This window comes from Homarus americanus, unplaced genomic scaffold (assembly GCF_018991925.1).
Source record: "Homarus americanus isolate GMGI-L3 unplaced genomic scaffold, GMGI_Hamer_2.0 scaffold54332, whole genome shotgun sequence".
Lineage (NCBI taxonomy): Eukaryota > Metazoa > Arthropoda > Malacostraca > Decapoda > Nephropidae > Homarus > Homarus americanus.
In genome coordinates, this window is record NW_024744014.1 from 571,569 (window position 1) to 586,191 (window position 14,623).

Sequence of the window (14,623 nt, forward strand, 5' to 3'; positions counted from 1 at the left end):
CGTGATCACCGCCCACTCTGTCCTCTCACCGTGATCACCGCCCACTCTCGTCCTCTGCACCGTGATCACCGCCCACTCTCGTCCTCTGCACCGTAATCACCGCCCACTCGTCCTCTGCACCGTGATCACCGCCCACTCGTCCCTCTGCACCGTAATCACCGCCCACTCGTCCTCTTCACCGTGATCACCGCTCACTCTTGTCCTCTTCACCGTGATCACCGCCCACTCTTGTCCTCTTCACCGTGATCGCTCACTTGTCCTCTGCACCGTGATCACTGCCCACTCGTCCTCTGCACCGTGATCACCGCCCACTCGTCCTTCTGTACCGTGATCACGCCCACTCGTCCTCTGCACCGTGATCACCGCCCACCTTGTCCTCTGTACCGTGATCACCGCCCACTCTGTCCTCTTGCACCGTGATCACCGCCCACTTGTCCTCTGTACCGTGATCACCGCCCACTTGTCCTCTGCACTGTGATCACGCCCACTCTCTTCACCGTGATCACCGCCCACTCTCGTCCTCTTCACCGTGATCACCGCCCACTCCTCGTCCTCTTCTGCACCGTGATCACCGCCCACTCTCGTCCTCTGCACCGTGATCACCGCCCACTGTCCTCTGCACCGTGATCACCGCCCACTCGTCCTGCACCGTGATCACCGCCCACTCTCGTCCTCTTCACCGTGATCACCGCCCACTTCTTAGCCGCCAGGACCCTAACGAATCTTCATCCAGCCCACTCTTGTGTACCTTGTCCACCCTCTAGCCCACTCCATGTTGTTTTATACCTTGTCCACTCTGTGTACCCTACCCAATGTACTTCACCCACATGGTGTACCTTTCACTCTATGTAACACCGCCCATACAGTGTACACCGCCCATACAGTGTACCCCGCCCACACCTGATGCCTTACCCACACTTTGCACCCCACCCTCACCGTATACTCCAGGCACACTTTGTACCCCAGCAGGGCCAGCCCACCTCCTGCACCCCGCCCACATCTTTTACCTCCCGCCCTCTGCTCCACCCTCCTCAGGCAGGAGGAGGGAGGGAGAGGGAGGGGCACCATTGTTCGTGGAGAGTTAGAACGCTCTCCCGGACTTCACAAGTTTAGATTGATCTGGCAAATTTTATTCCATCATAACCAACGGCCAAGTTTCCCAGACCTCTTCTCACTCTCTCTCCCTCTCACTCTCTCTCACTGTTGCCATACGCGCGTCCATTTTGCCCCCCCACTCACTCACACACACCGTTCGTTGTTAAGTCTTTCCCGCGCGCGCTTTCTGTATCGATTTTATTTTTTTTTACTTTCTATATGTGAGAGAGACGACCCGAGGGCCGGGGTATGAAAGGAGTTTTTTTAAAGGAGGTTAAGTCGTAATTGGGGTCGGTGGAGGAAACCGAAGGAGTTTAGAACATTAAAAATAAATGTCGGGAGAATTTGGTTTCTCGAGTTTCTGTGATACCCCCTCCTCCCTCCCTCCATCTCCTCCTCCTTCCCTCCCTTCTTTCCTTCTTCCCTCCTCCACCTACCCCCAAGCCTCTGATTCCCTTTGTCAGATGTACGAACTTACGATTTATACCTTTCCCGCAACCTGGGGGAGGTGAGGAGGGCCAGACGGTGTGTTTCAATGTGGTCCCGACGAGCACACACACACACACACACACACACACACACACATACACGCACATACACACACATACACATACATACACACAGGGCGACGCTTACACCTGCCCTTAACACACGTCGACAAGTAAAGGAGAGAAGCAGAGAACGAGAAATAAATAAACCCGGTGTAAACGAGAGACAGGTGAAAACAAAACGGATTCCGGGGGACTTGCAGCGTATTAAGATTTTCGGGAGGAACCGGGCATGGATTTCTCCACCTGGGTTGAGGGACTCTCGACCCTCTGCTCCCCGGGTCATAAGGTCGACGAGTTGAAACATTGAGGCACGGCAGACGCAACAATCAGAACCGCTTCTTTTCCCTGAAGATCAGAGGAGCTCTTGTGTCAGATGATATCTAGTGGAGTTGAGGCCCCACCCCACTCACACCCCACTCACACCCCTCTCATCCCTCCCTCACCCATGAAGTGTGTGTGTGTGTGTTGACCATTTTGTTGGTGACCTGAGCTCTCCATCCCTCTCTGCCTTACATTGTCTCTCTCTCTCTCACTCTCTTAAGTCTTTCCTTTATTCTCTCTCTCTCTATGCAAGAAGATACACCTGTTTATTTTTCATTCGTTTCATCCGTGAGATTTACGGTCTAACTTTCGGATTAGCTGACTTGAAGGTGAAAACTTGTGAGAGAGAGAGAGAGAGAGAGAGATCATCCATTTCATAGTTGGCTACAATTAATTGGCCCAGACACAGAGAGAGAGAGAGAGAGAGAGAGAGAAGAGAGAGAGAGAGAGAGAGAGAGATAAACACTGAAATACTACACCTACGTCTTTATATTTGCCTACAAGTAATTGGCCCACACAACCCCCTCCCCTCCCTCCCCCAAGAACAAAAAGAAGAAAAATAAAAAGGAGTAAAAAGGAAAGGAAGAAAAAAAGAGGAAAAATAAGAAAAAGGAGGAAAATGAGAAAAAGAGGAAAAGAGGCACTCCATTTTAGCAGCTTGTTGTGCCGTAAAATATCCCGATTGTGTGTGGTCATGAGTGTGTTTATCCACGGTGTATTGTGAGTCAGGTGAGGTAGTGCAGTAGACGATGGATGGTGAGTAGTGGTGGTGAGTGGGAGAGTGGTAGTGGTGGTGGTGGGGAGGTGTGGTGGTGAGGTGGGAGGTTGTGGTGGTGAGTGGGAGGTGTGGTGGTGAGTGGGTGATGGTGAGTGGAGGGTGTGGTGGAGGTGGTGGTGGTGAGTGGGGTTTGGTGGTGAGTGGGGAGGGTTGTGGTGGTGAGTGGGGAAGGTGTGGTGAGTGCTGGGTAAGTACAGTATTTTGCAGGGTATTGGGAGGAGGATGTAGGGGGTTGTGGTTGGTTGGTCTCCTGCCATCATCACCACACCAACACCATCACCACCACCACCATCTACCACCACCACCACTACCATCACCACCACCACCATCATCACCACCATCACCACTACCACCACCACTACCACCACCACCACCACCATCACTACCACCACCACTACCATCACCACCATCACCACCATCACCACCATCACACATGCCCTACACCCTGCTGGAACACCAGAGAGAGAGAGAGAGAGAGAGAGAGGCTTCATCTAGCATAGAACAAGATGAACAAGAAACAAACACACAAACATACACTCGAAAACAACAACATAACAAAAACAACAAACACAGACCGAGGCACAACAACATTAAAATACACAATGTATAAAAACAAAAAACAAAAAAACTACTAAAATTTAAAAAAATTATGTCAGGTAAAAATTTATTCATATTCATTTATAGATGTCAGAAAGATGTTTGTGTTTGTTTTTGTTTGTTTGTTTGTCGTCCGTGTTTGAGTTTCCTTCCCTTATAAAAAATCTGTTTGTTTTGTTGTTATTGTTTTAAATGATTTTTTTGTCTGAGAAAGAGTTTATTATTATTATTATTATTATTATTTTATTTTACTGCGCCTGGATTTTTGGGTATAAGCATTATTTTTTGTTTGTTTGTCTGTGTGTTTGTTGATCTGTTTTTGTTTGTTAATCTGTGTGTTTGTTTGTTAGTCTTTTAGGCCAGGTATATATAGTAAAGCAAATCAATGTTGGGTGTAGGACTAGTCTTTGTGTTTGTATATTCGTGTTAAATATCTCCCTTCGTGTTAAATACCTCCCTTCGTGTTAAATATCTCCCTTCGTGTTAAATACCTCCCTTCGTGTTAAATATCTCCCTTCGTGTTAAATATTTCCCTTCGTGTTAAATATCTCCCTTCGTGTTAAATATCTCCTTTCGTGTTAAATATCTGTTAAATATCTCCCTTCGTGTTAAATATCTCCCTTCGTGTTAAATATCTCCCTTCGTGTTAAATACCTCCCTTCGTGTTAAATATCTCCCTTCGTGTTAAATATCTCCCTTCGTGTTAAATATCTCCCTTCTTGTTAAATATCTCCCTTCGTGTTAAATATCTCCCTTCGTGTTAAATATCTCCCTTCGTGTTAAATATCTCCCTTCGTGTTAAATATCTCCCTTCGTGTTAAATATCTCCCTTCGTGTTAAATATCTCCCTTCGTGTTAAATACCTCCCTTCGTGTTAAAATTCTTCACACACACTCATGTTAAAGTCATTAGAATATACCTCATGTTAAATTCACCAAAACTTTCCCAGCTTGTTAAATTCGTTATCATCTTCAATGTTAAATTTGTTAATATATGTTAGTTATTTCACCATTTTTTAACATCACCATCTCTCTCTCTCGTCTACACCGAATCATTATGCACACTGGGAGGCTGTTAATAATTTTTTTTTTTGCTTTACTTAATTTTTTTCCCAAGCTTGTTAGTGAGGCTCGTAAGGTTATGCTAGAGGCAGGTGTTATAATTTGGTTAATTTGCGGTCTGCGGTGTGGTGGTGGCGGCCCTCTCTCCATGCCTTATGTTACCCGCCGCCGCCGTTGTATTGTTGTCACGAGTTGCTGAAGTCATCTGCGCTCCACTGTTTTATTTTTATTTTTTCGTTTTTTTTTACTCCACTAGGTGTTAAGCGTCGCCTGCCTTTACTAATTTGTTTTTATATGTAATAGCATGTATGTATGTATGTATGTATGTATGTATGTATGTATGTACAGTATGTATGTACAGTATGTATATATGTACGATATGTATGTATGTATGTACGGTAATATTACATGTATGTATGTATGTATGTATGTATATATATTTTACAGGGCCATGTACAGTATGTATGTACAGTATGTATGCGTAACATCAACATGTATGTATGTATGTATGTATGTATGTATGTATGTATGTACAGTATGTATGTATGTATGTATGTACAGTATGTATGTATGTATGTATGTATGTATGTATGTATGTACAGGGTATGTACAGTATGTATGTACAGTACGCATGGATATATTTACCCAGCAGTAATTGGGGACGTGGATGTTAATCGATTTGCGGATCGTGTTCCGGGGTAATGGTTAGCCAGTGCAGTTGGCGAGTTGTCCGGTCTTCGAATATTTCTTGACACTGGGTCATGCAGCTCGTTAACTCAGGGTGTGGTTGTTGTGTTGGCGACAGCTTCTACACCTTAAACAAATTCACGCCTAGGTGGCCCTTGAGCCGGCCATCCTCGTTACACGAGGGGCAACCATTATTATTTTTATTATGTCTGTATGTATGTATGTATGTGTGTATGTATGTATGTATGTATGTATGTATGTATGTGTGTATGTATGTATGTATGTATGTATGTATGTGTGTATGTATGTATGTTTTTTTTTTTTTGTCCATGTTATACGTTAAATTAGTATTAAACTTTCAAAAGCAATTGACGTTTTTGGACCAAATAGGGATAACTTTTTCTTTTTGCTACAACTTAAAATTAATTTATATATGTTGAGTTTGTTCTGTTTCTTAATTATAAGACGTTGTATGGTTAGGTTAAGTTCGGTTAGGTTAGATTAGGTGAGGTGAGTATTATATTCAGCACAGAGACAGACCCCAGTACACCAGGAGTTAATTTATTTGTATTATGATGGGGTCATGTTCTGTGTGTGTGTGTGTGTGTGTGTGTGTGTGTACTGTTTTTCATTGTGTAATTTACATTCATCATCTTATTTGTCTTGTCAGCGTCACAGGTTTTTATTATTGCCTTGTTATACACCGCCGCCACACACCGAGGATGAGGTGTTACTATCATCATCACCAAGGCTTTTGTTGTGTCTGTCTGTCTTTCCTTTCTTTTATTTCGTTATTGATTGTTTGCTCGGTATTATTTATCTTTGTTTTAGTAAGATTTCCAGGATCTTCTAGTAGTTGGTTCCGATTAACCTTCCAGGAATTTCCCGCAGCTGGTCGAACTAATCTCTCCAGGATCACAGTTTCACCACCCCCAAGAACGCCGCTGATCTTGTACTCGTCTGTAACTAGTAAGATCTAGTAGCAGTCACCAACCTCCTTAAATCTTCCAGAGGTCCTGTAAGAGCACCGGTCTGGCACCACCCATTAAATATTACAGAGATTCTTCCAAGACCGTTCTATGTGAATATAAACACATGAACGGCATTAATCTTCCAAACAGCATTGTGTAAGAGGCGAGAGACAGACGTCCATTCACACAAGCTTTCCCTCCTCCTCCCCCCCACCCCCACACCACTCTGCGTTCCATACCATTCCAGTCGTATTGAATCAAGTTCCCCAAGTTATTCCTCCCATAACCTCCTCGTCTTACAAGCACTATTTTCCGGGCCTTGTCCTTCTGCGTTCCAGGGATGCTCCTTCCCAATGTTCCAGACCTTGTCCCTTCACGTTCCAGGGATGCTCCTTCCAGTTTTCCAGACCTTGGTGAGGAGGAGGGAGAAGGAATAAACCTCCACGTTTCACAAGCACTATTTTCCTGGTCTTCTTCCTCCACGTTCCAGAGATTCTCCTTCCAGTGTTCCAAACCCAGGCGTTTTACGTTCCGAAGATGTTCCTTCCAGTGTTCCAGACCCTGTCGCCTTGCGTTCCAGGGATGTTCCTTCTGGTGTTCAAGACCCAGTCCCTCCACGTTCCAGAAATGTTCCTTCCAGTGTTCTAGACCCAGTCATTTTACGTTCCAGGGGTATTCCTTCTGGTGTTCCAGACCCAGTCCCTCCACGTTCCAGAAATGTTCCTTCCGGTGTTCCAGACTCTGCTGAGTAGCGGAGTCGGTGTTGGCGGAGGCGGCGGCGGAGGAGGCATAAAGACCCCGAGGGTGCGGCGAGGGGATCAGAGGCTGGATCCTGGAAAAAATCCTTTCTACAATTAGCCTCCATTACGAACACAAGGGCGCTGGCGAGAACCCAAGTCCCTGGAGACCTTCCCTGCCGCTGCTCCTGCTACAGATTTTCACACCACCAGATTCTCTCACTCTCTACTGCTGCTATCCTTGTGTGTGTGTGTGTGTGTGTGGTTATTGTTGAGCTAATGTTTGGAGGTGTTGTATCTCGGGTGGTGAGGTGAGGTGGTGTTTTGGTTGTGTTAGGTTATGTTTGGCCGGGGATGTTGAGCTGGTGTTAATTTTGTATCTAGTGGTGTTAACAGTTGTTTAAAGTGTTAGTTTAGTTTTTGGGTGATAGGTTATTATACAGGTTCCGTTCTGCTCGTGTTTAATTATAGTAAACACACACACACACACACACACACACACACACACACACGCGCGCGCGCGCGCGCAAAATCTGCACAACCCCACGCACAATATACACTCTCCACACTATACAGTATATACTGTATATATATACTGTGTGTGTGTGTGTACAAACTTATGTATATAAATGTTTCTGTGCGTCTGTGCTCCAATTAACAATATGCAAATATCAGAATCATTTATTTAATAAATGTGAAAATAACTACTCCTCATTTGGTACTATTAATTAGAGTAAAAATATGCTGCAATACCTGATATACCTCTGAATTATGTGGCGCAGTTCCCTAAAATTAAAAGCGTTAAAATATAATGGGGGGGCATCAGTAGTTATCGTGCCCATGTATCACGCCCGCCTGCCCGCGATACGTGCCAAAATCTGGAAAAAATGTCACTACTCAGACACCTCATAGATAACCTCAACTGCTGTAAGATTATCCCCACTTCTGGCTGTTGCAAAGAGGCCAATCTTACATTAATTTTGTCTTCAGAATCGTGTGTTATCTACTGGGAAGTGAGTTACCTACCGGGAAGTGAGTTACCCACTGGGGAGTGAGTTACTCACTGAAGTGAGTTATCTACTGGGGAAGTGAGAGTTACCTACTGAAGCAGAAAGGTCATCGGGAAGTGAGTTACTCACTGGGGAAGTGAGTTACCCATCAGAAGGCAAGGTGAGTTACCCACTGGGGAAGTGAGTTATCTTAATGGGAAGTGAGAGTTACCTACTGGGGAAGTGAGTTACCCACTGGGGAAGTGAGTTACCCAATGGGGAAGTTGAGTTACCCACTGGGGAAGTGAGTTACCTACCGAAGTGAGTTATCCACTGAAGTGAGAGTTACTCATCGGGAAGTGAGTTACTCATCAGAAGTGAGTGGCCCAATGGGGAAGTGAGTTATCTTACTGGGAAGTGAGAGTTACCCACTGGGAAGTGAGCACCATCGAAGTGGAGAGTTACCTACCGGGGAAGTGAGAGTTACCTACCGGGGAAGTGAGTTACCTACCGGGGAAGTGAGAGTTACCTACCGGGGAAATTTTTCTTCTTACACTGAACTATTACGTCACAACTATGGCGTCAGGTTGATGAACCAATCAGAGAACAGTGTGGGTTATACATTACCTCGTAATTGTTGATATACAGCTGTAGTGGGAGTTGTTGGTACTGTACTGTACTGGGTGTGATGTTTAGTTCTTTTGTCGTTCATGACTACCGAGTTGTGGCGCCATCTTGGAGGTTCAGTCCTGTGTTGTTTACTTTCATGAAGAAATTGGATCACCTGACGATTAGCCTCACCAGCTGATCATTAAACACCCTAACGCTTACCTGGAGGATTAGGTTACTGTTGGGGTGTTTAATCATCAGGTGAAATAAGTTGGTGGTTAGTCTTCAGGTAATACAATACATCTTGCAAACAGTCAGACAGACAGACATCAAAATCGAAACCCCGACATTAGACGTGTACTACAGTAGTCCCACCCCACCGGCACACTGAGTGGCTGAAGGTAAACACCAGGATCTCTCTGCTCTGTGTGTAATGAAAAACTGAACATAACGAAGTATTTGGTCTTTTAAGCGGCGGTCGAGTGGATACATCGCTCGCCTTGTGTTCCAGGGGTCCGTGGTTCGATTCCCGAGCGCTCTCACTTCACCCAGCTCTAAATAGGGAAGTGAAGGCGGTCTAGAGCAGTACCGGCCTTGTGTACCGAAGGCTGGGTATACAGTGTGTTGTATCCGCACCTAAACTAACTGACAGTCATGCCTATGGGACCCACTTTCAGTGAGACAGTTTACGCTCAGTAAGTCAGTTAGTTAGTCAGAATTGGTATTCATAGAGCTGACTGATGAAACAAAAAAATAATTTAAATAATTGTATAAAAAGTAACAAGATAAATAACTCAGTAATGGATGTTGAAGCAGGTTATGAGGGTGGGGGTGTGAAGGTGGGGGTGAGGGGTGTGTGGGGGTGAGGGGTGCGAGGGTGGGGGTGTGAGGGTGAGGGTGGGGGTGGAGGTGAGGTGAGGGGTGAGGGTAGGGGTAAGGGGGTGTAAGGGTGGAGGAATTGAGTATTTATATAAAATAGCGTTTGTTTGTTATAAACAGATGTTGGGGATATAACAGAGAGGCGTGTCCGTGCGTCTGTTTCCCCCACACCATGATTCAGTATTTTGAGTAATATAACGTAACTAACCATTTTAGATTCGATAAGGTTACGTTAGATTAAATTAGGTAAGGTTAAGTTAGGTTAGGTTAAGTATTGTTAGGTTAGGTTAGGTTAAGCTCAGAGATGTTTATTTTAAAGCATAACAATAAGAAGCAAGGTGGTATTGTTTAAGAAAGTGTTTAATGGTATTGGTGTAATAAGAGCTGTGGTGGGGTAGAGAGGCGTCACCCCTTCCCCCTCCACCCCCACCCCCCTACCCACGACCTCCCCCCTCCCCCCGGGCCACCACCAGCTGTTCCTCCCTCACAATCATGTGTAAATAAACACTAAGAGGATCATGACCACACTAGGCGGCTGATGGTGATGATTGTGGTGACCCAGTGAGGGGGGAGTGGTGAGAGGGGGGTGGTGAGAGGGGGGAATGGTGAGAGGGGGGGGTGGTGATTCAAATGCTTCCTCTTAACCATCCTTATGCTAACCTAACCTCACCCAACCCCGAGTGTGTGTGTGTGTGTGTGTGTGTGTGTGTGTGTGAGATAACTGGCTATCCATTACGCCGCCACTAAGGCTATCAGTTGATTCTTGTTTACAAACACTACACCAGGTGACACGTGGCCACACCCTCTAATACAACACGACTTAAACCATCTCTTGATAATACTCTTCATGTGATGCTCTTTATTCTATGCTCCTCTTGATAATACTCTTCATGTGATGGGGTGGTCCTGTAGATATAGTGATAGGTGTATTGTGTCAGATTATGGGGGGGGGGGTGTCACTATACCTCGATAATACAGTGACCACCGGAGCCTCCCTCTGTCAGACAATGAAATGATTATGTTAATAGTGAGTGAGGGGGGGGGTGAGGCAGCGTATGGCATCCCCCCCTCTCTATCTGTCGTGTGGGGGGGTGGGGGATAGATGATCTTCCTCCTCTTCTTTCTCTTCTTTATTTTTTCTTCCTCCCACACCCTCCTCCTCGTCTCCTCTATCCCCCTTTCTCTCTGATTCCTCCTCCTCGCTCGTCACTTTCCTCCACTCTCTCTTTTCCCTTCCTCTTCCTTCTCTTTCGCCTTCTTCCCTTTCCTTCCCTCTCTTCTCTTGTATTCGTCCCCATTTTCTCCTTCTCTTTCTCTTTTGTTTTTCCTCCATTCCCACTTATTCCTCTCCCACCTCCAGCTTCCTCGCCCCTCCAGCGATGGGTCACGGGAGGGGGAGGAGAGGGATATGTGGGGCGAGTAATCAGGCTGGACGCCCGCGGGGTCCCCAGGGGCACGCCGCCCCCCGCCCGGAATTTATAAATCACTTGGAAAGGTTACCAATAGATTTATTCAAAGGGCAGCCAGTGTTAGGCCGGTGAAATGCTGCATGGCCCCCTGGCGGTCTGCTCCTGCCCGTGCTGCTCTGCTGTTGCCGGTGCTGCTCTGCTGCTTGTGCTCTGCTGTTTCTGATCTGTTGCTAGTGGTACTGTTCTCCTGTTTGTGGTCTGCTGCTGTTGTTGACACTGTTTATGATACTCTACTGCTGTTAGCACTCAGGTGTGTGGTAGTGTCACACATCTGGTACAGTTGAGGTAATCCAGGCCAGGTAGATGGAGGGGACAAGATACCGGCCAGGTGTGAAGGAGTGGTGCGGAGGGCATGTGGGTGGAGGCATGGAGGGCGCGGGGAGTGGAGGCATGGAGGGAGTGGAGGAATGGAGGGCGCAGGGTCGAGGTGTATTCTACCATCGCAGGGGGAGGGGGTAGGGTCGTGTCATGTAGCCCAGTGGCGGGTGACCCCTCCCTTGTCCCATACATATGCACGTCGCCCTCCTCCCCCCTCTGCCGCAGGTGCCATCACATTCTACACCCACCCCTCGCTCACCCCCGCTCCACATGGCCTGCCTCACCCCTCATCGCCCCGCCCACACCCGCCACCTGGGAGAAGTGAGGAGGGAGGGGGATATGATGTTGGGTGGTAAGAGAGATTGTGGAATGGGGGAGGAGGTGATAGAGCCACAGGAGGTAAGATGGGGAGAAGGGACAGATGAGGGGGCGTGAGCTACAGGGACGTATCCATGGGGGAACCGAAAAGGGGGGGAGAGGGGGTAGGGGGGGGTATTCAAAGACGGGGACATTCCACTTTTTTCCCCTTCCATTTCCTCTCCTACCTCCCTCCTTCTCCTTCCTTCTCTCCTCTATCCCTACCCTCTTCCCTCCTCCCTACGTTCTCTCCTCCCTCATCCTTCTTTCATTCCCTCTGTCTCTCCCCCTCCCTCTTCCTTGTCACCGCCACCCTCTCTCTCCCCTCTCTTCTTCTTCCCTTTTCCCTCCCTCTCCCTCGCCACTCTCTTTCCCCTTCCCCTCCCTCTCGTCCATCACCCCAATAATCTTCTTTCTTATTTTTGTTACACTTTTTATCACCTGTTACGATTCACCCTTTTTCTCTGCATTCCTTCACACACCTTTTATCGACCCCTGTCCCTTACCCTCGCTTTTATTTCATTTTTTCCTTAGTCTCCCTTTTATATGTCGTTTTCTCTCTTTTGGCCCTGTTCTACGTCTCTCTCTCTCTCTCTACTCTCTCTCTCTCTCTCTCTCTCTCTCTCTCTCTCTCTCTCTCTCTCTCTCTCTCTCTCTCTCTCTCTCTCTCCTACAGCCCTTTCCCCCTCCTCCCTCACTCATCTCCTCTCTCCCTCCCCTCTTCCCTCCCCTCTCTCCCCTCCTTTACCCCTCTCCTCTCTTCCTCCCCTCCCCACTCCCTCTCCCCTCCCCTCCTGCCCCCTCCCCTCTACCCACCCCTCTCTATCCTGGCCTTCAGTGTCTGCCAGTGTATATCATGTTGCGGTAGGCTCGCTGGTGTATAGTGGTGTATGATGGTGGTGTATAGTGTATGATGGTGGTGTATGGTGGTGTATAGTGGTGTGTGATGGTGGTGTATAGTGTATGATGGTGGTGGATAGTGTGTGTATGATGGTGGTGTATAGTGGTGTATGATGGTGTATAGTGTATGATGGTGGTGTATAGTGGTGTATGATGGTGGTGTATAGTGGTGTATGATGGTGGTGTATAGTGGTGTATGATGGTGGTGTATAATCAATGATGACATTGTATGGTATTGTATAGTGTATGATGACTTGTGTGATTCTTTATAGTATATAGCGACCGGATACATAAAAGAGTTAGCCGGATACGTTTACAAGGTATTGCCGGATATACTGTTCAAGACACATTATGGCCGGATGCTTAGATACTAGATTGACGGATACAGAGACACAAGACGGATACATAGGACACACACACACACACACACACACACACACACACACACACACACACACACACACACACACACACACACACACACACACACACACACACACACATCGAAGAAACATGTGTAACTATTACTGCTACTACTACATATAAATAATAATAATAATAATAATAATAATAACAACACAGTATCACATAATATAACATCTGGCCGCACAATAACATTAAACCGGTGAAATAAAACAAAATAAAACTTAACTCCAGCCTCTGTTAGGAGTTATATTACACTTCTGTCACCCCCCCCCAAAAAAGAGTAGTACAGATTAAAATAAAAAAAATAGACATTAAAAATAAATATATAAAATAACAGTAGAGATGCCAAGTCGGGTTTTGTGGTAATTTTATGAAATGTATCACGTTACCAAATGGAATTAAAATTAAAAATAGATAGAAAAAAAATCGTAGCAGCAGAGGACACCAAGTTGGGTTTTGTGGTAGTACGTTTTGCACAAATATACACACATACACACTTGCACGTGCGTACACATACATGGCCCCACACACATGCACTACATACATACATATATACAGAGAGATACGCACACACATGCACCCACATACAGACAGACACAGCCGCCCTCATTTGCAGACTTGGGTAACGATGAAAGAAAGGTTCAGACAGACGTGTTCATTTAGCTGTGATGAACACGACCCCCGGGGCCTGTGTGTTCTCCGCCCACTGAACATGAATAACAAATTAAGTAAAAAAAAAAGGCTGAACACTGAAATCTAGTTATCTCAGTTGGAAAACCAATGCAATTTATCCTTGCTCACCCCCACTGCTGTCAGGCTCGTGTATCTAGGGCTCTCCTGGCTGGGGTGAGGGGGTGCTGTGTGGGGTGGTGAGGGCGAGGGGGTGCTGTGTGGGGTGGTGAGGGCGAGGGGGTCCTGTGACGGGTGGTAAGGGGAGGTGTGGGGAGTGATGAGGGGTAAGGAGGTGGTGAGGGGTGAGGGGTGGTGTGTGGGGGGTGCTGTGACGGGTAGTTCTGTTGGGGTGTATTGTGAAAGGTGGTATGTTGTGAGTGTAATAGTCAGCATGTTGGCTTCGCAAGCGAGCGGACCTGGGTTCGATCCCCGGGCAGGGTGAAACTATGGGCAAGTTTCTTTACATCATTTGCCTCTGTCTACCCAGCAGTAATTGGGGACCTGGATGTTAATCAATTTGCGGATCGTGTTCCGGAGTAATGGTTATCCAGTGCAGTTGGCGAGTTGTCCGGTCTTCTCGGACTATTCCTTAACACTGGGTCATGCAGCTCGTTAACTCAGGGTGTGGTTCTTGTGTTGGTGACAGCTTCTACACCTTAAACAAATTCATGCCTAGGTGGCCTTTGGGCCGGCCATCCTCGTTACACGAGGGGCAACCATTATTATTATATTGTGAGTGTGGTGAGGTGAGGGGTGGTGATGGGTTGTGTTGTGATGGGTGGTGGGGGAATGTAGTTGTAGTGGTGAAATGCTGGTGGTGGAGGTGGTGGTGGTGGCAAGGGGAGGTGGTGGTGGTGGTGGTGGAGGTGGTGGTGGCGGTGGAGGTGGAGTGGTGGTAGAGGTGGTGGTGGTGGTGGTGGTGGTGGTGGTGTGGAGGTGGAGATGGTGAGGGAGGAGGGTTTTATCACCAACCCACCTTAGGCCACCCCCTGTATTCATGGTACGATAAATGGTCATATTCACACGATAAATGGTCACTATTTTCACGGTAATGATAAAATGGTCATTATATTCACGGTACGATAAATGGTCATTATATTCATGGTACGATAAATGGTCACTATTTTCACGGTACGATAAATGGTCATTATATTCACGGTACGATAAATGGTCACTATTTTCACGGTACGATAAATGGTCATTATA

At 46.7% G+C, this 14,623-nt stretch overlaps 1 protein-coding gene across 1 annotated transcript in view; it reads right to left on the reverse strand.

Annotated features, from left to right (window-relative positions):
• Window positions 1-6,056: 6,056 nt before the first annotated feature.
• The window catches only part of LOC121877611 (zinc finger protein 358-like), a 79,877-nt gene continuing 71,310 nt past the window's right edge, over window positions 6,057-14,623 (reverse strand). The window contains exons 5-7 of the mRNA XM_042383416.1: window positions 6,725-6,893; window positions 6,362-6,559; window positions 6,057-6,167 (exon numbers count right to left, since the gene is read on the reverse strand). Coding sequence (XP_042239350.1) covers window positions 6,057-6,167; window positions 6,362-6,559; window positions 6,725-6,893 — 478 coding nt within the window. The remainder of the gene's footprint in view (window positions 6,168-6,361; window positions 6,560-6,724; window positions 6,894-14,623) is intronic.